This window comes from Kwoniella mangroviensis (genome assembly GCF_000507465.2).
Source record: "Kwoniella mangroviensis CBS 8507 chromosome 1 map unlocalized Ctg02, whole genome shotgun sequence".
NCBI lineage: Eukaryota > Fungi > Basidiomycota > Tremellomycetes > Tremellales > Cryptococcaceae > Kwoniella > Kwoniella mangrovensis.
The window spans coordinates 2,873,921-2,900,321 of record NW_027062534.1 but is presented as its reverse complement, the minus strand read 5'-3'; the positions used below and the strand labels follow the sequence as shown (position 1 = coordinate 2,900,321).

Here is a 26,401-nt window from a genome sequence, read left to right as displayed (position 1 = left end):
CAACACTCGCAACACCTTGACCATCGACATAGACGGCTACGAGGACACTCACCCTGCTTACGTCACTTTGATGCCGAATGAGGCGGATTTGATCCCGCTGATGGTGGCGCCCTGAGGTCATCAGGAAATTTGTAGGAATGGAGTGTGCCCACAGGTAAATGATGATAATGTGTACTCGGATAAACCCTTGGAGTACCCTGGATCTGATGCTGGTTCTCTCTCTCTCTGTTTCTGCTCCACATCACCCCATCGGATAAGTTGAGTTGTGAATGGGAATGGAATGGAATGGTACAAGTCGATTTTTTCATAGATCACCTCACCTCAACCCACCTCTAATTCCCCCGTTAACCATTCAATAAATTTCATCCGAAATTCAAATCCCGAAATCAAGCTTAGCTCAGAGGAGAAACAAACAGAAGAGAGACAAGTTACCGAAGAAAAGAAAAGAAAAGAACATGCCCGAAATTTCATCAAGATATGATATGATGATGGACAACCTCAATCTCATTTCATCATCATTTCTCTCCTCTTGCTTCGGACAAGAATAACCAACTCAACTGTTAGTCTGCGACACGACTGAGACACACCATCTCGATCGATTTCCCACGAACACTTATCTTATCACTTGACTCTTGTGGAGATCTTTGGACAGTACTGTACATATCAACCCATTCCCTCACTTTTATACCACCTGAATTTGGGAATTCACTTATCATTCCATCGCACCACACAGTCAAGGTATACCGGTCAATCTCATTAGGCAACAAGCAAGGCGGTCACATACACGAGTACTAGCCAAGCCAGAAACCGACCATCCACATACGCCAAAACCCCGTCATATTATAGAAATCCGGAGGAAGTGTTGGATATATCCCATCCAGACCTATCAATCAATCTCAAGCCCATTGCAACCTCAACATCACACACACGACAATATTATCCCTCACTATAAACCCATCAACTCGTCATGTACCCTCCACCTCCGCCACCCCCGGGGAGGTCCGGAGGTACATCCTTCTCTTCTCAACGTCCTAAACCCACTTCATCTGGATCCGAATCATCCTCATCCAGACTTACGACCACCACCGTACTAGGTACTAGATCTCATCCCGCAGCGACATCCCCTTTGACCTCAACAGTCTTTTCGCATGATTACATAACAGGTGTCTCCTCGAGCTCCGCTGTGCCCGTTGAAACTGGTCATACAAGCGATGATATGGACTGGGTTTTCACACCTCCTGTGTTGGTGAAACATGGAATGTTCGCAGGTAGATCTTTAAGGTACAACTTTTCTCAATCTTCTCGTTACGGATATATAGCTGACTGGTGACTGTGCAGATTCGCTCTGGCAGTAGCTCAGGAGCCAGTGCTGGGCAGACGAAAGACGGAAAAGGATCGTAGACCCCTTGGTCCAGCACCGATCATAAGGTTTCGCGCGATGGAACGTAAAAGACGTAGAAGAAGTAGAGGCAGTGGGAGTGCAAGTGGGAGCGGGAGCGGGAGTTCGACAGGCTCAGAAGAGGAAGTAGATCCGAGGTTCGTTGTGAGATTTCTTATTGTCGACCTTACATCACCCATCAAGATTGAGTGCTTTTTTCGCAAACGTCCCCTTTTACTCGGTTATGAAAGGGGTTCTGGATCCCACTGGCGGTGTTGACTTTTAACCTCACTCTCGGTTCTCTCTGGGTTTATAGTTCAATCGAACCGAGTCATCTGATATGCGCTGCGGAACTCGGTCCTCCTGCGGACGAGCAAGATATACAGAGTAACACTCCGTCCACTTCTGCACGGACATTTCACCCAAGACCGATATCTCGAACAGAACCTGAGTATGGTAGTCAAATACCAACGGGGACGGAGTACGACCCTGATGGGACCGAAGATCAGGATGTACCTATGATCGACACGATGGGTGAACGATTGGAAATCATGCGATCTTCTCCTCCTACCATACCACAAGGTGGATCCTTCGTGAAGGAAAGGGAATCGAACATAAGATCAGGGAGTGGAACACCACATCAGGGTGAGGATAATATGGTGGTGGATGAACCCTCTTCCGATGATGAATTGGACGAAGATGAAGATCAACCTATTCCCATGATGAAGTCGGAATTTCCTACAAAGAAGTCGTCCAGCAGGCGGTCAAGTGCAAGATCAACCCCGAAGGCAGGCGGCTCAGCAGCATTTTCAACGGGTGTGAGAAACCTTTATGGTAATTTACATGTTGCGGGTGTGAGAGTACCTGCACCAGAAGGTGGAATGGGAACTTGGTTTTTATTCACCGTGAGTATCTTTGTGCGTAAAATTGTGTACTAAGACCCAGCTGATCATCAGGATTACTACACGAAGGATCTCTCTGTTAGACATGAAGGCACTTTTTCATTACGATTTAGATGTTTCGACCTCACTGCTATCGCCTCTGATGAGGGGATTCCTGCACCTTGCTTGGTCGAGGCGCAAAGTCAGCCGTTTAGAGTCTATTCACCTAGACAGTGAGTGAATGGTGTCTTTGATCCAGCACGATTGGTGAATTATCGCTGACATTACTTTCCTTCTTCTTCTCGTCATTCAGGGTTCCTCCATTACCAAAACCTACTGAATTAGCTGAACATTTCGCCAAGCAGGGTTTCAAGCTGAACACTAGGAAGGTGAGTCATCTGTTCGGAAGCAAAGTGTGCCTTTGTCCACTATGTCGATCATTGCCACCTTTGCACACGTCATCATCAGAAATATCATAGTTGGTTACTGATGATTCCATTCCGATCGGAAAACAGAACGAACGAACAGCATCATCCCCTCCTCCACCCGCTATATCTCCCCCACCAACGTTTTCTGATAAATCCAATAAGAAGCCCGCTACTGTCAAAACGAGAGAAAGACCGGGAGTAAAACCTCTTCAGGAGAGTGATAGTGGCCGTAGCACTTCTGGTGGTCAAGGTGGACTAGCAGGCGGATCGTCGACTGGATCAAGCTTGACGACGATGCATGATTTGTCGGGGGAAAGTGGGAGTATCGTCTTATCTGGATCTGGAGGGTCGAGCTCCATCGGCTTGGCTTCTGGATCGGCGGGATCGGCGGGGAGTATACTTTTAAATCGAATCGAAGAGGATAAATAACAAGATAACTCAAAAAAAGGAATAGATGAAGGATGACATTAGTCATGAGTGATGAATCATAAGTGCATATCATATCATAGAGTACCATATCAATCATCATATTGTATAATTATAAGTAATCGCAATCATGATCATGATCGACGCGGAGGGTCGAAAGGTAATTTGTAGATAACGATCAACATAATTTGTGAATCACATATACATAATCTATAAGAGGATGACCTGATCATCCATATGTGCATTTAGATAAAATACGCATGAATATACTGTTCATGGATGATCAAATGTTTCTCATATGTAGGTATCATGGATCCTTAAATTGGGAAAATCATGATAGCAAATTCCCAGGCGGCGATTCATCATTACTCACTATCTATCTCAACCAACTCGTAATATTATTTGGATTGATGGCCGGCCTGACCGAGTCATCGTGCTCTCCTCTACATGCATTCGACAAACACAGATTGCAAAAGTCGTTTTCCCCCAAATGTGTGGCAGTCGTGACTTAACATCAAATGATCGTTTGCTTCAAACACACATATACTAAAAACGTGTCCCCCGTTTGTTTCATTATATGCGACAGCGAATATCATCCCAGCAAGGCGGATCTGAAAGGACTCCATGCATGTGGACAGGCAATCAGAATTGAAAAGATAGATAATATTCGGTAAACTAGAATAATTTACTCAAAAGTGGGGCGAAAGTGGTCAAAGACCTGCTTATCTTCGTGTCTGTCGGGAGAGCAACGTCATTAACTGTTCAACGGTATGGGGACAATGAAGATCGTTGATTCAGCTTGTAGCTTTATGCACATCAATCAAGAATATCGGACCGGACCTCACCCTCCGTTTGGACCGATCATCCGGGAAAGCCAGATAGAGATCTTTAGGTCAAGAAGGGGACCTGAAGCTGAACTTGATTCGATAAATATCGTATGTATGTATCATGATTATTTTACCTGCTTCTTGTCATGTTTCACCAAAGACTATCTCAACCCCTTTCGATCTCCTGAAATTGCAATGACATATTGCTGGAGATGGCTGGTGTACGTATGTATGTACAATACTGTATTTCGTGCTTATCGGTGACGTACAGCTTGATAGTCCAACCTTCTTCCCTTACCTGGACCAAATCAACGACTGCGACTTGTTGTCATTACTTTGATTACCGATATAGCATGATCACTCTCATATAGCAATATAGCAGGATGTCAAGAGCAATGGAGACCCGCCGTACCGCTGACAGTCATAAACCAGTGTGGCACTGGTATCATAAAGAGGGAGATATCTGTCTTAGATCAACTGATGGAGTTCGGTTCGGAGCTGATAAATGGAGATTGACAAGAGCGAGGTAAGATACGATCAAAAATCCAACCTGCTATGTGCTGAGAACGTATGGCAGTATATACCGTACTGACACGAACACATAGTGAATTCTTTCAAGGGATGCTGGAAATAGCTTCTCCCAATCCTATGAGACCTCCGCGACGCCTCCCTCACTTGACCTCTGATGATATCAATCCTGATACCCGACCAAATCCAGCAGATTGTACGTCCTCATCAATCATCGACACCACAGAAAATACGAAACGGGACTTGGAAGATATATCTTCCGAGCCCTTGGACCTCGATATGGAATCAGAGTTACTCGATGCTTTCTTAAACCTCATCAACAGCTCTCATCCATACGTTCATCAACTATCTTTCCAGCATTCCAGCGAGCTCCCTGGTCAATGCGATAAACTCATATGCAATCTGGATATTTGCAATGCGGTCAAACAGCGCCTATACGAATGGGGAGTAACAATGCCATGGGAGTTGTTAGTTCTAGCTTCTGAACGGGATGATGTAAACATGGGGAGGATAGCTTTGAAAAGCATGGATTCAAGTATATTCATCAACGAAATGTCATGGTACAATTTTCGAGCCACCCCACAAGAAATGATACCATTGAGATCTAGACCCTTTTGGGAGAGGATGGGGATGTTATCTCCTTCGTGGCAGATTGAATTGATAAAATTAACATTCGAAGGCCCAATCAGGAAACACGTTAGCCCAAATCCAGACAAGACACTATACCTAGGACACACGGAACCTCAAACCGTCATGTTACTTCGGAAGGATTGGGATTGCGATAGGGACAAATTTGCACAGAGTTTCAATCCGTAGACAGTCTAATGATATGGACCTGGTCGTCATTTTTACTTTGAAAATCGCACAGTGAGTTACCGTGTTAGACAACCAAGGTTATGGTGAGTTATTACTCCCCTGCTGATATGAATACCTCGTAAAGCAGTCTAGGTATAATATAGAGATGGACACAATATGGCAAATGCTGTATTCATGCGGACCGTGTGCGGTACACAGAAGCCTGTACTGTCGAAATGCTACGAGATTGGCCTTCCTCCATTCATGTATTGTTTTCCCCTATCACACATTTTGTCAGTGTGATGCCATAACCCTTCACGGTATAAGATGGAACTTACAAGTCCGTTAATACCCCAGAAGTATCCATCAACCTATTTGTCTCGTATACTCCAAATAGGTATTCAGAATTACGAGCGTTCCCGAACCATGCATATTTCCTATTGGTAAATCAGTTAATACCAGCTCGTATTAGCTTCACCGAATACTGTATTACATTTCATCAGAATCAGAAAGATACTCACACCACCCAATCTTGTTGATCTAGCCATTCCATCGTACTCTGCATGAAAATACTGACCTCTTCGAGAGATGGGTGGGGTTCTTCACCGAATTTCTGGATGAGGCCCAATCGACCATAATTCAATTTCAGTACAACGTTGATTTGGGATCCTGACCGAGGACAGACTTACATAACAAGCGAATTCAGATAATACCAAAGGTAATCCGAAATCCTTCTGAAATCCAGCCAGGGTACCTTTGAAATACTCTACATCTGTTGTGTACAAGTGCGCAGATACGTAATCAGGTTTGTATTGACAGTTGCCCCATCCGTCAGATGCAGAATCGTCGGGACAAATGGATTCGAAGAATTCCTATTGAAAATGAAAATAAATTAGTCTTCACGAGATACATACACCATGAAGGATAGAGGAAGGAACAAGTGCAAGACTTTCAGTTAGACGTACGAGAAGCCAAGTTTTGTTTGATGCCATTACTGGAGAATGGACTTTGATGTCTGGGTATTGTTGGCGAATCTTTACGATCTATGTTTTCCATCTGATGGTGAGCACAGCACACGGCTCATCAGCTTGTCTAGTATACAACTACTGAGTTTAGAGCGGGATACGTCACTCACGTCTCGGCGGCTTGAGCAGGCTCAAGGTAGACCGAGACGCCCGTAGTTGACTTGAGGTCTTTATATACCGAATACTAATTAGCGATATGGGTTTCCTGCAATTCTTGAAATTGAGATTGTGAATGTCATAAGACTCACCAGGCTCATTGTAGCCCATCAACTCTGTGAAGCCTTCTTGAAACGTATCTTCATTATCCAGATACGTAGGACCGAAGCTACATCACATGATATCAACACTTCTCACCAACAGATCTTTACCCTGTAGTGATTTCTCATTTGGATGGTACAATACTGTTTGTGTTACTTACATCATAGGCACGAATTCTCCATCAATTGATACTCCATCAGATGTCATTACACCTTGATTCCAATTTTTGTTCCAGTTGAACCACCATGAAACTGTCTAAGTGTGAGAATAGTATGACATCAGCGATTTTAGGTTTCAAACGAATCGTCTAGGTCTTGATGGTTTAGGCATATGCTGCATTGTGTACATTGATCGCTTACAGATTCCGATGTGAAGAATTGAGCGACCGGCGCTGCGTCGACCTCTTGAACTGGCCAACCTACTCCTGCCTATCAACAAAAACTTCAGTCTGGAATACATACCGTATTTACAAACCCGAAAGCTGGAAAACAAACCTTTCCACTGTTATTTCCGGTAATTGAAGTTCCGTTTGTAGTCTCAGAGGAAGTAACTGTAATCGAAGGCGAAGCCACGTCCGTCGAATTGACTGCGCTAGCCATTGCAGTGGCACCATCACTCGTCATCGCGTCATCAGACAGACCTGTCATGGTAGAAGTCGGCACATCATGGTAGGTAGTGGAGACAGGCAAATCGGTGAGTCCAACTACCTTGTCAGTCAAGGAGGGTACGTTCGATGTCTGGACCACTGCCAGTCCAGTCACATCGGTGTCCGCAGAGCTGACAGGTACTTCAGCGAAAAGGTTGTTGGCTCCCATGTCGTTTGTTGATGATTGAGAGGCCTTACATCCTCTTTTGGCTCTGTGAGCAGCGGAAGATGGTGTGAGTGCCAAAATGGGAAGGAGAGTGATGATAAGCTCGGAAGACAGTCGCATGATGTAGTATACGTTGCCAATGTTGAAGCTTAATGATTGGGCCGTCTGTGTCGAAGGACTTAGGTGATCATGTAAGCCATGTGAAGTAATATATGTGATCCGTATTTCCGGCAAGGTTTCGATTCCATTTTATGGGATATGGGATCAGCAAGCATTGCATGCAATGGATGGAAGATGAACGGAGGCTGAATATGCAATGTGAGATGGTAAGCGTACACACAAAGGTAAATCTTCATCGCTTTTTTACATCATCGTATCCTTTGAGGGGCAATTGAAAGGTGTACCTCGTATATTGTTATGAAAGGGATTGTTACGACGCAGTGATAGCGATCTGGCACGGCAGGATCAGCGCAACATCGATAGTAAAGTCAAAAAATTCATATGTCATATACACAAGTATGGATATCGTCCTGAGTCGTTATTTGAGAAAGGAGAGATGAGTCGACCGAAGCCCGATCAGTGCGCAATATCAATCGTGTCCACCGTTGACATATTGCCTTCCACTAAAGGTTTGTCAGCGAATATGTATTGAATATATGCCAGAGGCACATGAGTGCTACAATCAACCAGATTGGGATCTTCTGGCGGCAACTCACAGAGGTGTCAGTTCCGCGTTACTATCCATGAGTCTATTGTACTCATGTACACCGTGGAGATGGAATGAATCTCGACAAGCGAGGAACCACGAATATTTGCTGCAAGGAACTTTCAGCAAGAGAGTCTTGAAGAGTTTGGTAGGTCAAAAGGATCGGATACTTACAAGATATATGGTGTCTCGTCTAGCCATTTCGTGGTTTGACCTAAATATCGAAAGCGAGGTCGATATCAGTTCTATTATGACTTGTACTAATATAATATAGTTCGCTTACCCATGAAATCGTGCACTTGCTGTTGGCTCTGAGGCCCAGGTACATTAGGGTCAAAACTCTACTTCACGTTAGCTACCGGCAAGCATACCAAACGATCTCAAAAGCAGCAGATCAGCTTACTTGCATAGCAAATTCAGTCACGATGATAGGTAATTGGAAGGTATTCCAGTAGTTTTCTATTGTCTTGACGAAAGAGTCGAAAGTAGTGGTATATACGTGTACCGCAAGGTAAGAAGGTTTGGTAAGAGGAGGTATGAGGGAAAAGAATTCCTTAAACAGATCGTGAAGAACGTTAGCACCCAAATACATATACGTTCATATATAAAGTCTCATTGATGCATTGATTGTTTGATGAGGAAGAGGGCGAAATCGACTCACCTTCAACCAATCCACACTTCCCGCTACTGCTGGTGAGACTAGTTTCTGATCTGGTTCAGTGATCCATTTTGACATCTCGATCCACCTACAACTTTGTATCAGCTACAGAAATCTTTCACTGGTGACAAGAAGACTGACGCAGGGAGGGCATCTCGAGGACTGATTTTGCGTGCAACTGCGGGGTCATAATGATCTTTACGGAGGTGTATAAGCCAAACTTTCCATCGATACGATAGTTGCAAGTCATCTTGATGCCACTCACCAGGCTCATTGAACCCCAACAGGAATTTCCACCCCGGTTGCAATGAATTACCATCATTGACCAGATCTGGCGACCACCTGTACAATCGTATATAGATTAGCAAGAACACCATCTTCGCTATGATTGACCAGCTTACACCATAGACAAAAATTCAACATCTATCTCTAGATCTGGTGAGGTCTCGGGCACCAAAGGCCCCTTCCAGTGTTTGCTCCAATTCCAATGCCAAGTGAGTTTCTAGATTCATGCCAGATGTCAGCTTACTGTCTTCCGAGAAGTGAACGGAACATAGAAACTCACCGATCCAGGCTCGAAAAATTTTGCTATTGGATCTGACGTTCTCTCCTGGATTGGCCAGCTTATACCAGCCTATGAAAAGGTAATATCAGTCAGCTGAAATGTAATGTCGGAGTATGCAGGCGAAGCGTATTCACTTTGCCTGGGTATTTCTGATCTTCAATGGTCTGAGAGCCTGCCATCCTCAACCGAGTGATGGTAATCAGTCTGAGCAAAGCCCTGATTTGTCAGCTAGTATGTCTGATGACATCTACGTCATGTTACCAAGAGAAGGTGTGCATTTGTGACTCACTTATTTCAAGGCAGAAGTGGTGGTATGCAAGTTATAGTATGCTTGTAAACGTGGATAGCAAGATCGAGGAGTACGAAGTATACTGAATGGTTTAAGACGCTTGGTTTATGTGAAGCAAAGGTCACAGGAAAACCTATCCGGCAATTGTGAGATGGGAAGCGATGACAAAGTAGGTCGAGGCTGCCCACTTACGTCCTGAAAGCGTCGTGTTGTGTAGGAGAATTCGAATTGTCTGCCGGTCGGTACTCTTTTGCTTCGCTGAGCTTGCTTCACACTCCCTCCCCGGAGGTCATCTTTTGAGTCCTATGAGAGCGAACGGGGTGGGTGAGATTGATGCATCTTTTGCTATTGTATTGGTGGTATCGACGTTGATCAACGACGCTGTGACGGGGCTGAACCATGACTTTCCGGTTGATACGGGGTCTCCGCATCACATCGTCGGCGAGTTCCGCCGGTTACCATGGTTGTGCTGCGTGTCGGGTGTGGGTTAAGTTCTGTCGTATGTGCACTGACGTTGTTGGCTGTTGCTCACGATAGCAGCCACCGCACCATTGATGACGTTGAGCACCTTTTACATATCATCAGCATCGTAACGACGTAAGCGCAGATCAAAAAATCAATCACTTTCTCATCATAACGACACCAACACCCTCATTGCTGCAGAGCGAGCCGTGACCGGCTAGAGTAGAAAGTGTTATTGCAGGACAACCTTAGGGGACCCTTTCCAACGCGTTATATTACCTTGAACCCCTATAGCACAAACATCATTCAACTGCATAGATCAGATAAAGGGGGAATCTGTCAGACATCACCGATTCAGTATCTCATGGATTAGGTCCTAGGTGAGCTTCCTGGCAATTGTCAGTCTATGCAAGATGATCTTGCAGTGGCGATATCTCTCATCAACCTAGTGTTAGCAGTTGTTAGCATGATGCTGATTGTCAGTTTCATTGTATAACAGCCCAACTCATCGTGATGGTACCGCATTCCTCCTTCGATCATGAAGAATCTACGTCGCCTCCTCCACTGGTCCGTACCCCTCTAAGCGCAAGTTCAGTTCACCCACAAGCATCATCTTCCACTTATCCCAACCCTCCCATCTATCCTATGAATCCAAGTCCACAAAGATCATCTCTACCTGCACCTCCTCTATCAGATCGTCAAGTCCCATCGAAGAGCCGGTCGTCGCATCATCACAATGGCGGAAACAAACTCATGAAAAGTTTGCGTAAGGGTAAAGAGCGAGAGAGGAACCATCAGACGGTAAGTACGGGAGATATAGAAGAGGATTGGACGTTGGAAGGTATACCGCCTCCGTCATCTTATCATGGTATAAATGGTGCAGGAAGAAGAGCGAGCTCGGAGACTACTCAGACGATGGGGAGCGATACGAGATCGTTTAGAGAGTCGCAAGAGACACTGGAGGTTGAGAGGAAAGAGAAGAAAACTAAAGGTCGTGGTCTAGTCAAGAAAACCTCTAGGTTATTTGCAAGGGATAAGGATAAAGAGAAAGAGAAATCACCTGAATACGACCATCATCATCAACAGCTATCTACCACTCCATCTTCTTTGAATCCCATACCGGCCAGTAGACAGACTTCTTACTCTTCCGTTCATTCGGGTGATTCCCAACATACCACCGGTACCACTCATTCCTCCAGAAATGCCAATCACTTCCCTACACTTACTTGCCCGGTGTCCAATCAATCTAGATCAAGAGCAGCGAGAGAGAAGCAATCGCACTCTCGTCGTGCTTCGCAAGATTCCACAGCTTCCTCTTGGAGAGGCAGATCTATCAGGTCCGGGTCTTCCCCTCATGAGCTCACTCCACCTAACGATATTGGTGTGCCTATACCTTCAAGACAAGGATCCAATCTCAGTGCATCTGTGCCGGGGTTATCAAGAAACTCATTACCTCAACCTGGCCTTGCCTCAACAAGCTCAGCGCAGCCACCTTCATCAAGAAGTCCTGAGAATTTCCCTTCAAGAATGTCAACCTGGTTCTCACATCTTCTACCGTCGGCGTCAAATCCGACAATTCAAGAAGGATCGTCTTCGCCGTCTCCTATCGACTCTCCACCTCCATTACCTCCCTCACCCCTCCGAAAGCCTCCTTCGGCAGCAGCGAGCTTCCTCAACGCTGCTAGACAAAGAGCAGTCGATGGTGTGAGGCATCTACTGGATACAGAGGCTCAGCCCGATAAATGTCAAGATACAATCTGGGTGATGGGTGTAGGACATTCTGGCTGGCGGCCTTCGACTCCAAGCCGATCACCTAATTCTGTTAACTTGCCTGAATTACATGATACCGCCGCAGGAATAGAAGAACGGAGAGGATCAGATGATTCTGTCAACAAACCTTCTCCACCTTCCAAGAATGATTCTGGAGCATTGCGACCATCAGCTTGGTCGAGAAAGCAGAAAGATCAACCGTACAATAGTACAGGAAACATATCTTCGACTCCCCCACAATCGAAAGGGTTTTCGAATTTGTTTACAGCTTCGACACTATCTTTGGCTTTACCAGCTTCCATGACTAGCGGATCACCAAGTAAAGAAGGGGGACCGAGTGCTACGGATAGTCCAGGTAAAGCAAAGAAGGATAAGAAAGAGAAGGAAGTCTTGAGGTGGCCTGATCAGTGTAAGCTACCCAGTCAACGTAGTTCATACGGCCAATCTAGCTGACTGTCTTTTGTTTTATCTTAGTTTATGATGATTTCAAATCCGTTGTGTGGTGTACTTATCGATCACAATATGCTCCAATCCTATCCCTACCCAACAACTTACTTATACCTTCCCCTGAAGCTTATTACTCAGCTTTCGGTCCTCCTGCTGATCTATCGGCGGAACCCAGTACATCCGGCCTAGCTTCCAGCACAGCTGGCGGTCTCTCTACTAGACCATCGGGGACAGGATGGAGTTGGAGTCGATCGGAGGGCGGTCTAACAAGTGACGCAGGATGGGGATGTATGCTTAGGACTGGACAGAGTATGTTGGCCAATGCGCTCATACATCTTCATCTGGGTCGAGGTGAGTTGTCAGCTTACGGGCAATTGATGATCCCGATACCGAAGCTGACTTGGAATATACTGCGTTGTTTTACAGAATGGAGATTGCCACCGAAACCTTCTTTGCCACCCACCACCTCGTCTGACTTGAAGGACCTATCGCAGTACGCAGAATATGTGAAGATCTTATCGTGGTTCCTCGATGATCCATCTCCTCTTTGTCCGTTCAGCGTACATAGGATGGCCCTGATAGGTAAAGAACTGGGCAAGGAAGTTGGGGAATGGTTTGGACCTAGCACTGCCGCTGGAGCCCTAAAGTGAGTCATCGATCATTGAATATGTTGCGAATGAGAGGCTGCTATACATACTTAACATTTCGTCAGTACGTATGGATGCTAATGCTGCTTTTTCTCCTGATAGAACTCTCACAAACTCCTTCGCACCTTGTGGACTAGCGGTATCAACCGCAACAGATAGTATAATATACAAATCTGAAGTCTATCAAGCTTCGAATTTGCCCTCCACCGGATGGGATATCTCGTCCAGTAATACTACTTCTGTCACAGATACGCCAACACAGAGAAGATCGTCTGCGTCCACAGCGAAAAGTGCGAATGTCTGGGGTGATAAAGCTGTTCTTATTCTGGTTGGTATACGACTAGGGTTGGATGGCGTGAACCCGATCTACTATGAGAGCATCAAGGTGAGTGAAGATCCGTTCCCTCTTCATTTAAGCCTCGCCTATCATTCACCCATCGGTGCCGAGTCGATTGCTCGCAGACCGTCGCTGATCAAACCTTCCAACAATTCAGACGCTCTTCACATTCCCTCAATCAGTTGGTATCGCAGGCGGTCGACCTTCCTCTTCGTACTACTTTGTCGGTTCCCAAGCCAACTCGCTCTTCTACCTTGATCCGCACTTCACTCGTCCGGCTATCCCCCTGGAAATCGCCCCTGCCCCTACTTCCATATCCACATCAACTTCAATAACCAATCTGAGCAAACCCGAAGAAGAGGAACCGGTTGTTGTAGATCCCTTAGAAGGTATACCTACCACCGAAGAAGTGAAGTACAAGCTTGATGTGGTGAATGTTGATGATATATCAAGCGGCGACGAATCCAGCGATAGTGATGTCTCTTCATCACCTTCGGCCAGGGTACGAAAGGCCAAGCGAACTTCGAAGCAAGCTAAGAGATTGTCAGCGAAAGGTACTACACCCCCTAGACCGAAATCTACCCATCCTCAATCCCAGAATAATGATGGACCATCCGAGGTACCTGTCTCTCTACCACCACAAGATCAGGTACCTAGCCAACACCCGCTCGATGAGTTCCCTGTTGATCCGGAGACACAGTGGTGGGTCAATGCGTATCCTGAGCAAGCCCTACGGACCTTCCATTGTGAGAAAGTCAAGAAGATGCCGCTTAGTGGGCTGGATCCTAGTATGTTGTTAGGTTTCTTGGTAAGGAACGAGAGTGATTGGGAGGACTTTGTGGACAGGGCTAGTAAGGTGAGTTGAGGAATCAGATTACATCTCGCACATGCCACCGTCTTGGAGGGTTATGATCGATACTGATGATTGTACTTCCTCTTATAGCTTCCCCAGAAGATCTTCACTGTTCAGGATGAACCGCCCTCATGGGACGTAGATTCCGATGCTGGTTTGGAATCGGTCTCGGAACCTGATGAACCGAGTTTGGACGATGAAGAGATTGAGAATGTACCGATTAGCTCTCATCGACAACCGATCTCATCTCCGCATATGGGTGACGAGGAGGTTGTACTTTCGAGAGATACAACTTCAAAAGCTGTTGATATAATCAACGATAGAACCAAAAATATCAATATAGATGCTGAGGAAGAGGACGAAGAAGATTGGACACTGGGTGGAACACCATCAAGTCAGAAACCCATATTGGTCGAGAGACCTACACCAACATCTGCGACGTCAAGGCAGGGGAGTTGGCCTAGAACACGGCAGCAAGAGCTAGAGCAAGAGGGAATACCTGAGGAACAGATCCTGTTCCCAAGGAAGAAGGAAGAGCCCTCTTCCATCAAACCTTCTCTGAGCGAGAGCGATAATAACGATGATGACAATGTCGATATAACGATCAAGAGTAGACGACCTCTTTTACAAGAACAGAGGATGAGGACTGAGAGTTGGGTAGATCCATCGCCTGTAAGAGGGGAAGCTCCCAATGGAGATAATTTGTTATAACTTAGTTTAGTACAGTAGATATTTGTGGCATTGATTTGTGGGTTATGATTGTATGTAAATTAATTACCCATCTACCTATCATATATGATCACAGTAATGTATTTTGATGACATGGTATGAGGGTAAAAACCATCAACCGGTGATTGATCAGTTCCGGTTCATTCCTCGTACTGTGCATACAGTACCACGCGATGGGCGGGAGATGAAGTGTGAATTCAAAGCTTTGTTCGCCGCCATCCCCATCAGTAATCAGTATGCCATCGACAACGCACGGATCGGGGATACTGTACCTATAAGATCCTGAGATGCTGAATCAGTCTTCTCGATGGATCCATTGTATCGCTCTACTTCTTTTTGTCATCTCAATCTTCATCTCGCAGACCTATCCATTCAGCTCAATGTCGGTGAATCCTCCCTCCAATGCCATCTCTACGAAGAGAAAACCGATGGATCATCCAAACTCCGACAGACCAGAGAAGACTCACAAAGCTAACACCGCCCCGCCTGTTCCCCTTGATTCACGTCCACCTTCTGATCTTCAGGAATCACCCAGATGGCACCCATATCATTCGGATGGTAATGTAATACTCCGAGCGGACGACGGGACTCTGTTCGGAGCAGATAGCTGGAGACTTGCTAAAGCGAGGTGTGTACTATTCCTCCGCCTCTTACTCAGACTTTCATAACTAGACAGGATGAGCTGACATCAGCTCATACCAAAGTACCGTATTCAAGGATATGTTCGATATTCCTCAACCGATATCATTCGGATATCCCAAAGCCTCAAGATGGGTAAACCAAGACCAACCTATCGATAAACAAGTGACATCTTTCATACTGGAAACGTTTCTTAACCTGATCAACGTATCGATCCCTTCCTTATCCAACGGATTATCTTTCGCTCAAATGACCGCTTTATCAGGTTTATGCGACAAGTTCATCGTCACGAAAAACATTGTAGCTCAAGTCTCACGCGGATTACTGCTCGCGGGGGCCAACGATCCTTGGGATCTTCTCGTCTGGGCAAGTAAGAAGGATTTTTTATCCATGGGAAGGAAGGCTTTGAGCTATATGGGGCCAGAAGGATTCACCAAAGTGTACCCGAGCCCGCCAGTGCTCAATGGTCGATCGAGTGACGACACCACCTTGAAATATAAACCATTCTGGGATAGGTTTCATCTCCTTTCACCATCTTGGCAGATTGCCTTAATTTCCACAGCTTTTCCTCAACCCACTTTTAGACCAGCTGAGAACTCTAACACCGCCTCCAAAACCAAGAAAATCTCCAAAAATAGTCCAAAAGGCAAAACTCAAGGCGTACCCAGCTACGACACCGGTCCAGCGAAATCAGGAACATTCGAGATGGTAATGGCTTCTTGGGATGAGATGGTGAAAGGCTTCAACCCTCAAAGCTAATTAGATTCGTTGGGTTCAGTAGAAGAAAGGACATATCATAGTAGCATCAGTCTCGATGAGGCTGGGAGGCAAGGAAAACGTATACTATCCCAACAATGTGCAAAATATGGAGATTCATGGTGAACGATAGATACGCTTGGCCAGTAGCTGTACAGTAGAATCCTCCGGTGTTAATTAAGTACAATTCATGCTATCTATTAATACATGTATATACAGGTGGCAAGAATAGACGCTGAAAGTGGGTCCGAGCGCAGATCTTAGTAGTCAGTAGTCAGGCTGGAAAAGGGGATTCATCTCGTATAGACCTTTATTCCTTTCTCGTGGATTGCCAAGTCAAAAAAATATATAGATAAACTCTATGAGTGCAATACAGTTCTTTCTTCCTCCTTCCGATCCTCGATTATTCTTTTTATTCCTAATGAACCTTTGTATGCCGTTAAACTTGCTACGATCTGGACCAGCCATATGAAGGGTTCCTTCCCAGTCGGTGGAGCTTCTGCATCCTCAAAACAAAAAGGATCATCCTGGCTGCAGAAGCTCAGCAATTGATGCTACCTCCTCGACCTCAACCCAATTCGAGGAGATCAAGAAAAATCTCTATCGCCCCAATGGTGAAATCACCCTTCGAGCAGAAGAGGGTATGTTATATGCGCCCGATGATTGAAGACGTGCTAAAGCTAGATAATCTGCGAATCTATTCGTCTTCCCACATCGGTTGACCTGATTGATGATGAATACTGTACTGCTTGACCATATTTTAGTCCTGAATTTGCTGGCATTCTCGAAATCCCACAGCCCTGTACCAATTCAAAATGAGAATAACAAGGATGGCATCATCCGAGATCATGATCCGAAACCGATACGGAAGCCTGTTTTCAAGTAGTCGTCATTTTCCTCAACCTTGTCAACGTATGTGTATCTATCCTTCAAGCAATATCCCTCCAAACTACTTTAAGTTTTTCAAAGTTTCTGGAGAAATTCGAGTGTAGAGTAAAGATGGTCAATCTAATTAGAGAAAGAATCGACAAGGCAGGACCAGACGATCTTTGGGATATATTAGTCCACGCATCAGAGCAAAATGATCTAAAATTAGCTAAGAAAGCTTTAGAAAAGATGGGATGCAGGGAATTTACGAAAGTGAACAACGTACAATCCAACGAAACGTATCAAGAGCAATCTACCAGTGTTCGACCATTTTGGGTGAGAATGAAGATGTTACCTGCTGGTTGGCAATGCGAAATGCTCTTGTTAGCGCCATCAGATCCTGTGCCTGCTTAAGTCGATTCCGAGCATCTGGAATCCTGGCAAAATGGACAATTCGATCCTGATGTGGATAGTTCAGCAATGTAGATGGACCATTCATTCGTGGGGTTGGGAGACAAATCGTTTATTGCTTCGAACCATGAACATAGGTAAGTCGTTCGTCCATCATATATTCCAACCCTTGTCAACAAAGTCTCTTCCCGGCTGACAGAAACCTATAACAGCTTTAGATATACCTTAAATTCCCCATTTATTCTTCACACTCCTGGAGTCATCAATCCGCCACAGCTCAGAAGGGATATGAGCAGGACTCAGAGGACATGGTAGTAACTGTATATGCGATGCATGGGTTTCGATGTAGTGCGCACCATCAGCCACTCTTCATACCACCAGTTTTCTCTGCTGTGCCCATCCCGTATTTCCCAAAATCGCCCTGTATCAGAGAATGACATGTCCTAAATTTGGTGTTTCATGTCATGTTTGTCGTACAGTCTGCTCCTCTGCAAAGTGAACTCCCGTAGTAAGGCAAGTACCACATTATATTATCTATTCAAGTAGTGAAATACTACCAAAGGGATGATATAGACGTAGGTACAGGAAACGTGATTGTTGGAGTATGAGTTGGAATACAAATTAGGATTTAGATGCCCTAAGGTACCACCGGATTGCCATATAAGTCATCATAGTACCGAAACCATACTTTCTCCACCCCTGAATCATCGCACGGAAGGCACGCTTCATGTTAGCGCGAAAAAACATCGCCGAGATGAGTAACGGAGCGCTAAGTGCACCCCATTTGAGGAAAGACCACCATGCCCTCCAAATCCTTTCCTCTACCAAAATCTTGCTCAATCTTGAATCCATAATCTTCTGCCAATACCTGTCTCTAAGTTTTCGATCAAAGCCCGGTAAATCAGAATCGAAACTCAGAGAGTGGTCTTTGGGATCACCGAGGGTATTTTCCAATACGTATGTCCTCCATTCGGGCGATAAACTTTCGATTCTTCCCCAGAAAGAAGTTTTGTCGCCTTGATCACCCAGTAAGAATTGATTCCATGTTAGATAACCCAGAGCAATCTCGCACAGCTCTTGCTCATTTGCATGGGAGGCCACTTGCAGGAATTCCCATGGTTGTTTCTTGCCGAGCGTGAGAAGGTATTCTCGGATTTTCGATGTTTTGGCTGCCGTGATATCGTACTTTTTGCATAAGAGGAAAAGCGTCATTGTTTCTCTGAGATTGGTGTTGGGTGTATGCGGTTGAGACACTTTCAATATGTTGACGAAATGTTCGAGATCCCATCTATCGACTTCTTCGATAGGAACTGACTGAGTTGGGTGGAGCGACTCAGTACGGTCTTGCTGCGGACTAGGAAGTTCAAGCATATCCTTGAACACGGAGCTATTCCGATCAGACTCAAGTCAGACAGATCATGGGAGAATATCTCAGACCCTCGTAAATAAGAGATTCTTACCTTGATTTAGCTAAAGTCTCATGGTTTACCGAGAAGGAACTCCCATCGACCGAGACAAGGTTTACTAACGGTCCGTTCTCAGCGCGGTGGAATGGGTGGATTTCGACATGTTCGGCAGGGGCCATGGCGTAGTAGTTGTACACCGAGAATGATGTCAATAATCTCTTTATATGAAGGGTATGTTAGTGAGTGTCAAATGCTCAAATCATTAGGGGATGACTTTCGCATTAGACAGGTCGTATCGGCGTCGTGTTAGCATAAGGCGCCGGAACCGCGTGTCCGACTTGTCTATGTATTAGTGTGTTTGTGCACACTGTATATAGATAATATATCTATGCGTCAGAATACAAGGTTGGGTTGGAGACTTCATACATAGATGAGTACGTATGTGAAACAGCGAACTACTAAGCATGTGAAGCGTCGTCATTAGGATGTACATAGTGATGAGTCTTTCGGCAATCTCTTGACGTACCATATGTCCAGAATCAATAGGGACTCTCATGATCCGGATCGAACTCCCTTGCTGAGCGATCCCAAGCTTCTGTGACTTCCGATGTGAATCTTCGAGACTCGATGTCGAATGTTGGATTACTGAACGCTCTTCGCCATATGTCAGCCTGCCAATGGTCCGGGAGAGATCTCATCTTCCCTATGAAGCTCACACCATCGTCTCCTTCTGGACAAGAACAAGTCCGTAGGAACCAACTTTCCAGCTGAAAATCCTCGCCGTCATAGTCGGCAACTTTTCCGTGCCAGATAGTTATCATTCTTTCCTCCAGCAAATATGAGCAAGTCCTACTGTTTGTCCTGCCTGGGGCGCCCATAAGCATTTGTGCTCACCAATACTCCTTCCAGACGATCTTTGACCATCTCTTTGAAATGATGATCAACATTGAACTGATCACAAAGCTCATTGAGCAACTTGGTATCCTCGTAGGTAAAAGGTGAAGGAGCGGGATTGGCTTGATTCGGGAGGTCGAGGAAGTGACTGATGACTTTTGAGGTGTAGTCGATGTTTATGGGTGTTGATGAGTTGTCGAGTCTCCGTTTGGAAGGTACAACGGTTTCTGAGGCTACCGGCGAAGAGATTTCCAGCATATCCGCCAAAACTTTGCTGAAGAACGGTTTGATTAGCCGATCAACAGATGTGTACCAGAAAATGTAGACAACGTAGAGCACACACCTCGCCTTGGCCAGTCGCCAGGAATCAGCTCTCAATATTACGCCATTGTTAGATTTGATCTCTATATCGCCGTCTCCATAATATCTATGGACCTTGACCGTTGATTCTGCGATGGCTGATGTCGTTCAGATCGAATTTGACATTCTGCTCCTTGTAAGTGACAATCCGTACAGTAGTGGTATCGGATGTCAGAAGCATCGAGGAGTTTCACGTCTTGAACGGGTGAGTTTATCGCCCATGCTTATTGTACGGTAAGACCAACAGCGTGATAGCGCCTTTTGATGCTTCACTTCACCTTTTGTATTTTGACCCCTCTTTGTTATCTGGACGGACATCTCCGACCACCCTCGATGGTCTGAAACGGAGAGCTCCTAGTGACACCCATTGAGGGAGCCAGACATGTTGTTGCAACTCCCTCGTCTTTCCTTCCGTCCTACAATCCTGTTTGGCAAGACCTAACAGTCAATTCCTTTGCGAATACCACCGACATGCTCCAGAATGGGCCTGCCATTCGCCGGCTATACGTGATTGCTTTACGTCACTTCGTCAACCTGGAATATACCAATGACGTTGTTCTCCATGAGACAGTGTAGACGTCGATTTAGCATCATATCTCCTTTCGGATCCTTCACTTTGCTCGGTCACAACCAGTGATAATAAAGCACTTACCATGAGCGATACCTTCACCCAAGATGATCAGCGTCTGAGACCAGTCCCACTTGATCGATATCCATGGACATCCCTTCCCATCTCCGATTCGAAAGAAGATATAGTGAAAGTCTCCGTCATACCCACTTCAACGTTGACTGCACCAGTTAAGGAGTTTTCAGCGTTTGCAAAGGGAGATGAGAGAGAGGACTCGCCGTGTTGGAGTTTCTTGATTGAAAAGGGCGATCAAGCTATTCTTTGGGATATGGGTCTAAGGGAGGTGAGTAGAATCTACCAATCTATGACCTTAAAGCTATACTGCGGGAGCTGATTATCCTGCTCAACCCCCAGGACCCTCAAAATGCCCCAAAGTAAGTGAACCATGTGTATACAAGCTCGACGACAGCCTGATAACCCAAACCCTTCAGACCGATCGTGGATGGCCCCTTGAAAGAATTCATACCTCACCCAGGCCCGGGTCCCGTATCTCGACTGAAAGAACATGGATTCGATTTTCGAAAGCTGAAGCTAGTGGTATTCAGTCATCAGCATTTCGATCGTGAGTGAATATACATCCTAAGAACAAATCTATGTTGCGTACCTGTGCTGATGGTGGTATGGTATACAGATTAGTAGGTTTTATCCCTATATGATGGTGTATAGCATAATGACAATATCCACAGTGGTGATCTAGATACACTACCTTCGCCCGCACCATTCATCTTGCTCGGTCCTGGATCTTTAGAATCGATGCAACCTGGGTTTCCAAAAGATGTCAATTCCGCTTGGCCTGCGTCTTGGCTCAAAAAATACCATTTCGTAGAATTACCAGATAAAGATACGACTGGATTATGGACTAGCGAAGTAGGTAGTCTGCCTCCTACTTCAACATCTGGGATTCAGAGAAAGTGGGAAAAAGTTGGATGCTTCGATAGAGGTGTAGATTGGTTCGGTGATGGTAGTTTATGGTTCCTTGATGCACCTGGTGTGAGTACTCTTTGACTCTCATCTGAAGTGTTGGAAGCTAAATAATTGACACAGCACTGTCCCGGTCATATAATGGCTCTGTGTAGAGTCACTGCGCAACCTGACACTTGTAAGCAATCTTTCCCACATACTTTCGCATATATGAACTTATTGGTACGTTGTTGACGAATTCGGAATAACATGTGATTAGATATGCTGTTGGGAGGAGACGCATCTCACCATCAATCCCTGTATCTACCTGTGCCAACCAAGGAAGAAGACTTGCGGTCACCCATACCAGTCATAGATGGTAAACCACAACTCACCTTAGACCCAGAGCTAGCGACTTATACGATTGGTCAACTGACTAGAATGAGCAAGGAGGATAAAGTCATGGTCATCTTGGCTCATGAGGGGCAGGTAGACGGGGTCGTCGATAAGTATCCTGGTGATTTAAGTATGTGGAAATACAGAGGATGGAAAGAGAAAAAAGAGGAAGAAGTGATCAAACTAGCAAAAGCCCGAAAGACAGGGCAATAAAGATGCCGACACAATTGACTGTACTTCTCTTGTCATTCATTGAAGGTATACATGCGAAAATGGAAAACATAATGATTTCAATTTATCGTCCTTGAATCGAAGAATTTCACGTTCACTAGGTATGTTCAACTCTACTAATGACCTCGGAGCGATTGTATATGAAACGTCACTGTGCAATGACTATCACACTATTGAGCATGTAAGCAGATATTATTGTCTAAATCAACAAAGAAAATACTAGCTTCGACTCACATCAACATGCGTCAATTTGAAGGATCGAATTTGGAAGCGACATCGACCCAATCTTCAGTTACCTCCATGAGGGCTTTATGATCCGAATGGGAGCCGTAAACCCACATTGTCGGAGGCGAGAGAAGAGTGAGTCGAAGTAGATCGTATTGCCAATCCCTCGGTAGTTTTGACATTGCCACCCAAAATGGAATGATGACTCGAAATAGATTTTCATCGTACATCTGAGGGCATAAGAATACCTGACTTGTCATCCTCTCTAATGCTTTTCGTGCCATCTCGATATTATCCCTTCCCGCTGACCATATCAGAAGATCCCAAGCAAAATTGTAGCGGGCACATTGAAGAAGTCGATTCTTGATTATATCTCTGAGACGGGGATGGATGTCGAATTTTTCGCAGAACTCGTATAGAGCCAAAGAAGACGAGAAGTTGGTGGCTGGAGGAGCCGGAGTGGGAACGTTGATCATGTCGAGAAAGATTCCCAAGACTTTCGAATTGAACCCAACATCGATAACATCAGCGTCGGGAGGTGATTTGCGTTTGTTACCCGTTGATGTGTTTTGACCGCCGATCTCGAACATGTCCTTGAACACAGTGCTACAGTATGACGAGCAGATATAAGTTTGTGGCAGATTATAATTATTAATTGGAGGAGTACCTTACTTACCTCACACATTCGAGACGATAGGAGTAGAACTTGAAAATAATTTTATTGGTGGTACGAAGCGATACATCACCATGACAGTGGAACCAGTGGACTTCATCTTCTTTCCCGGTCGGCTTTTTGGAAGGTGTTTGTGAAGCTGTGCTTGTCATGGTGAACTCAATGAAGGGCTGTAAGACCTTTTGAGAACCTGAAAGACGATTGTAGACAAGGAGGAGAAGAAGAAGAAGGAAGAAGGAAAGTAATGAGAATGACTGATACGGTGTGAGGCGATGGTGAGTGAGACAAAGGTCCTTTGGGTGTAGGTGGGTGGTCCAAGCGTTGATGATGCATGACATCACACCAAAGAGATACAACCTGCTGTCCTTAGCCACGGCGTCCAGACTTGTGTAGTTTGAAAATCACATACATAGGAATAAAAGAGATGAGTATCTCTTCGTCGAATAAACCAAAACCAAGTAAAAACACAACGGAAAGAAAGATCCGGTTCGTCTGAAGATCACAGGGGCCAATATCGACAATGAGACCATTCTGTATTGAGAATTGATCGTGAAGAGTAAGAACATCAGAGGACCTGAAAACCGTGATTCGTCCCATCAGCTATTGTCTATCACATCTGAATCAATTTTCGCGTACCCATGTCTACATAGGCTTAGGATTACCCGCGTCCGCAACTCTTTTCCAATCCATCCAGATCTTGAAGCCTTTCAAACCACTGTTAATCTTCCCTTCATAACCATATTCATGAGGTAGCTCATTGCCCGGAGATTGGATGGTCAGGTGTGAAATCGTAAGTTGCCACATACATAGAAGGTGATTGGTCACCACATCCTAGAAAAGGAAGTTATCCCATTGAGAAGGATCCAACTTCCTGGGCAACCCCGGACGAAGAGCCTTCTGAATATCCATTTGACCCAATGCTAATCTTGCTATACCTACATCTTTCCTCTCTCCTGTCCAGAGTGATAAAGGCCATTGGGGCGCCTTCTTTGCCTGCTTTCGCAACTATTTCATCTCTGGTGGGATTTTTGATTTTGCGGTTGACTTTATACTTTCAGCAGAAGTCGAGTAATGAAAGTAGACTGGTGAAGTCCAAGTTGGGTGCTCGAGTGTTCATAGAAGTCGTCATACCGAGAAAGCACTCGATACTGTACTGTACGAGGTAGCTGGGAATTCTAGGATGTGGTAGGGGTTTCCTCGAGTCGCATGATTGGTCTTGGCAATGTCAATCATACTTGGGAAAACGGTACTGGTGTAGAGTACATATAAGCATTCATATACTTGCTCATATGGGTATATAGGAATTTCAACTTACCTGATTTCTGCCAATGATGCAACGTAGACTCGAAAGATCGTTCCTTCCTTCGATTGGAGTCCGATTTTACCAAGGCGGTAGAGATGATAAGGCGTATCTGGCATTGTGATGCTCTCACCTGACTCTAGTGATGATCTAGAATGGCACAGATGGACAAGGGGCATGAAAACAGTGGGAGCTGATTATGGAGAAGCAATCATAAGAGAGAAGGAAGAGAAGGAAGATGAATATAGATAGTCAAAACGAGGGGATTGTACAAGAGGGAGATTTTCAGATCCATCAAGCATCAAGGGGGGGTCCTTTGAACGCCACCGATGGCGACCCCAGCTTGTCCTGGATAACCTCAAATAGGTTCGAAATTTCAAAGGGAGATCTTTAGAGTGAGGCTTCTCATTCGGAACCGAGTGACCACTATCATTGACCCGGGTAAGTCTCGCAGAGTGGAGACGGATGCGGCAAGGATATCACCAGATATGAGAACGCCAGTTTCTGATGTCATTGTGAGAACGCGGAAGATTGAATCCCACCATGAGGGAAAAGTGGCTAAAGACCTTTGTATGTCTGATAGGGCCATATGTCGCTCGCAAACATTTACATGAGGGATGTGATATGAAGGGGGTTGATATTACGCTAACAAACCATTGTGAGATATACAGATCGCAACAGGTATCCCAAATGTGTCACCAGACATTCGTAGAATAGAAGAAATGGTTGTATTTGAAGCGATGTAGATGCAGTCGTCGAATGCTATATCCTGCATCTTAATAGGATCAGCAGAGCCTGCAAGGAAGTAAATACTCTTAATCAAAAACTTACCTACCCATTACACAATCAGATCACTCAGGATCAAACTCGTTTGCCACTTGCTCCCAATTCGTCGTTACTTTAATCTCGTTCGAATCACCTGTTCGGTCATAGGGTACGATAAGAGTGAGTCGCAGTAACTGCCCTTTCCAAGGATAATGTAAACGGCCGACTGCTTCCCAGAAGATGACCTTCTCGAACTCCTTCTTATCGAAATCATAGAGCACTGGGTGTAAAAATGCTTCCTTAGTCATAGCCAGTAGAGTCAACTTTGCCAGTCGTACACCTTGATCCTCTGGTAAGACCTCATCAGCGAATAAAAGCAGCGACCATTGAAGGTTGTCGGTCTGAGCTAGGTCAAGCATCCGTTCGGCGAGTGATTCAAGGAAATCGTCATCAACAGGTGATACATATTGAGCATAAATGCTGGTTAATTCGAATAATTCCGGTAAATCAACTATAGGTTCTTTGGGTTTTGATACGTCGATCACATCGAGGAAAAGACTGGTTGTTTGGGATGACCATCTTCTCATGTCAACTTCCTTCTCCTTCTTAAGAGCTCTGCTGACTTCCACCCTCATGCGCGAGCTGCAATTGGTTCCAGTAACCGTTAGTCTGACCGGAAAGGATAATGGCGAGACTTACCTGAGATTTGAAAGTCGTCTGGAATCTGCCATGAGGATTATTCCATCTTTGGAAATCAATTGGATGTCGCCATATCGATGAAAAGGATGAACACTCTTCTTCTCCGGTTTTGGTCGTGAGATCGATTCAGACGAACTCCCAGTCATCTTGTTCATGTGAACCTTGATTTGTGTTGGTAATAGACTGAGGAGATAAAGATTAGTCCTCGAGGATGAGTAAGAAGAATGGAGGAAGAATGAGAAGGAAGAGCGAGAAATAGGAAAAGGGATGCTGCAATCAGTAGTGGGGGGAACAGGTCTGTGCGAGTGTGCAAAGCTATAGTAGATCATAAATCTATTGGGCATATACAGGTCATTTGACAGCGCAGTCACGCTGGATGATGTCACTCTTTTCGGTGCCGATTTACTAATCCATATATAGGTACAGTAAG

At 45.2% G+C, this 26,401-nt stretch overlaps 14 protein-coding genes across 14 annotated transcripts; 6 read left to right on the top strand and 8 right to left on the bottom strand.

The window, feature by feature from the left end:
- Positions 1–967: 967 nt before the first annotated feature.
- On the top strand, positions 968–3,116 carry I203_106202 (uncharacterized protein; the record flags this gene model as incomplete). The annotated part of the gene is made up of 6 exons (XM_065517920.1): positions 968–1,281; positions 1,339–1,536; positions 1,695–2,283; positions 2,350–2,492; positions 2,573–2,648; positions 2,775–3,116. The coding sequence occupies 6 exons, from the start codon at positions 968–970 to the stop codon at positions 3,114–3,116; spliced, it is 1,662 nt and encodes a 553-aa protein (XP_065373224.1).
- A 1,472-nt stretch (positions 3,117–4,588) lies between these two features.
- Positions 4,589–5,284, top strand: I203_106201 (uncharacterized protein; the record flags this gene model as incomplete). The annotated part of the gene is made up of 1 exon (XM_019147965.1): positions 4,589–5,284. The coding sequence occupies one exon, from the start codon at positions 4,589–4,591 to the stop codon at positions 5,282–5,284; it is 696 nt and encodes a 231-aa protein (XP_019002883.1).
- Positions 5,285–5,502: 218 nt separating this feature from the next.
- Positions 5,503–6,255, bottom strand: I203_106200 (uncharacterized protein; the record flags this gene model as incomplete). Its single annotated transcript, XM_019147964.1, has 5 exons — positions 5,503–5,542; positions 5,602–5,700; positions 5,785–5,876; positions 5,953–6,135; positions 6,229–6,255. 5 exons carry the CDS (start codon positions 6,253–6,255, stop codon positions 5,503–5,505), a joined length of 441 nt encoding a protein of 146 aa, XP_019002882.1.
- A 51-nt stretch (positions 6,256–6,306) lies between these two features.
- Positions 6,307–7,478, bottom strand: I203_106199 (uncharacterized protein; the record flags this gene model as incomplete). Its single annotated transcript, XM_019147963.1, has 6 exons — positions 6,307–6,319; positions 6,399–6,456; positions 6,537–6,613; positions 6,707–6,801; positions 6,906–6,974; positions 7,041–7,478. The coding sequence occupies 6 exons, from the start codon at positions 7,476–7,478 to the stop codon at positions 6,307–6,309; spliced, it is 750 nt and encodes a 249-aa protein (XP_019002881.1).
- A 469-nt stretch (positions 7,479–7,947) lies between these two features.
- Positions 7,948–9,466, bottom strand: I203_106198 (uncharacterized protein; the record flags this gene model as incomplete). Its single annotated transcript, XM_019147962.1, has 11 exons — positions 7,948–7,981; positions 8,075–8,173; positions 8,239–8,278; positions 8,348–8,405; positions 8,468–8,617; positions 8,726–8,810; positions 8,864–8,918; positions 8,988–9,064; positions 9,124–9,224; positions 9,288–9,356; positions 9,422–9,466. The coding sequence occupies 11 exons, from the start codon at positions 9,464–9,466 to the stop codon at positions 7,948–7,950; spliced, it is 813 nt and encodes a 270-aa protein (XP_019002880.1).
- Positions 9,467–10,551: 1,085 nt separating this feature from the next.
- I203_106197 (uncharacterized protein) lies at positions 10,552–14,803 on the top strand (the record flags this gene model as incomplete). Its single annotated transcript, XM_019147961.1, has 6 exons — positions 10,552–12,217; positions 12,283–12,606; positions 12,682–12,901; positions 13,005–13,287; positions 13,397–14,095; positions 14,183–14,803. The coding sequence occupies 6 exons, from the start codon at positions 10,552–10,554 to the stop codon at positions 14,801–14,803; spliced, it is 3,813 nt and encodes a 1,270-aa protein (XP_019002879.1).
- Positions 14,804–15,201: 398 nt separating this feature from the next.
- Positions 15,202–16,219, top strand: I203_106196 (uncharacterized protein; the record flags this gene model as incomplete). The annotated part of the gene is made up of 2 exons (XM_019147960.1): positions 15,202–15,449; positions 15,526–16,219. The coding sequence occupies 2 exons, from the start codon at positions 15,202–15,204 to the stop codon at positions 16,217–16,219; spliced, it is 942 nt and encodes a 313-aa protein (XP_019002878.1).
- Positions 16,220–17,031: 812 nt separating this feature from the next.
- On the top strand, positions 17,032–17,497 carry I203_106195 (uncharacterized protein; the record flags this gene model as incomplete). The annotated part of the gene is made up of 2 exons (XM_065517919.1): positions 17,032–17,128; positions 17,280–17,497. 2 exons carry the CDS (start codon positions 17,032–17,034, stop codon positions 17,495–17,497), a joined length of 315 nt encoding a protein of 104 aa, XP_065373223.1.
- A 618-nt stretch (positions 17,498–18,115) lies between these two features.
- Positions 18,116–19,079, bottom strand: I203_106194 (uncharacterized protein; the record flags this gene model as incomplete). The annotated part of the gene is made up of 2 exons (XM_019147959.1): positions 18,116–18,881; positions 18,955–19,079. The coding sequence occupies 2 exons, from the start codon at positions 19,077–19,079 to the stop codon at positions 18,116–18,118; spliced, it is 891 nt and encodes a 296-aa protein (XP_019002877.1).
- Positions 19,080–19,439: 360 nt separating this feature from the next.
- Positions 19,440–20,376, bottom strand: I203_106193 (uncharacterized protein; the record flags this gene model as incomplete). Its single annotated transcript, XM_065517918.1, has 5 exons — positions 19,440–19,545; positions 19,617–19,696; positions 19,795–20,068; positions 20,138–20,252; positions 20,349–20,376. 5 exons carry the CDS (start codon positions 20,374–20,376, stop codon positions 19,440–19,442), a joined length of 603 nt encoding a protein of 200 aa, XP_065373222.1.
- A 431-nt stretch (positions 20,377–20,807) lies between these two features.
- I203_106192 (uncharacterized protein) lies at positions 20,808–22,291 on the top strand (the record flags this gene model as incomplete). Its single annotated transcript, XM_019147957.1, has 6 exons — positions 20,808–21,065; positions 21,137–21,156; positions 21,214–21,344; positions 21,480–21,772; positions 21,827–21,881; positions 21,963–22,291. The coding sequence occupies 6 exons, from the start codon at positions 20,808–20,810 to the stop codon at positions 22,289–22,291; spliced, it is 1,086 nt and encodes a 361-aa protein (XP_019002875.1).
- A 263-nt stretch (positions 22,292–22,554) lies between these two features.
- On the bottom strand, positions 22,555–23,359 carry I203_106191 (uncharacterized protein; the record flags this gene model as incomplete). The annotated part of the gene is made up of 2 exons (XM_019147956.1): positions 22,555–23,140; positions 23,211–23,359. 2 exons carry the CDS (start codon positions 23,357–23,359, stop codon positions 22,555–22,557), a joined length of 735 nt encoding a protein of 244 aa, XP_019002874.1.
- Positions 23,360–24,332: 973 nt separating this feature from the next.
- I203_106190 (uncharacterized protein) lies at positions 24,333–24,626 on the bottom strand (the record flags this gene model as incomplete). The annotated part of the gene is made up of 2 exons (XM_065517917.1): positions 24,333–24,456; positions 24,523–24,626. 2 exons carry the CDS (start codon positions 24,624–24,626, stop codon positions 24,333–24,335), a joined length of 228 nt encoding a protein of 75 aa, XP_065373221.1.
- Positions 24,627–25,358: 732 nt separating this feature from the next.
- I203_106189 (uncharacterized protein) lies at positions 25,359–26,117 on the bottom strand (the record flags this gene model as incomplete). The annotated part of the gene is made up of 2 exons (XM_019147955.1): positions 25,359–25,914; positions 25,972–26,117. 2 exons carry the CDS (start codon positions 26,115–26,117, stop codon positions 25,359–25,361), a joined length of 702 nt encoding a protein of 233 aa, XP_019002873.1.
- Positions 26,118–26,401: the final 284 nt, after the last annotated feature.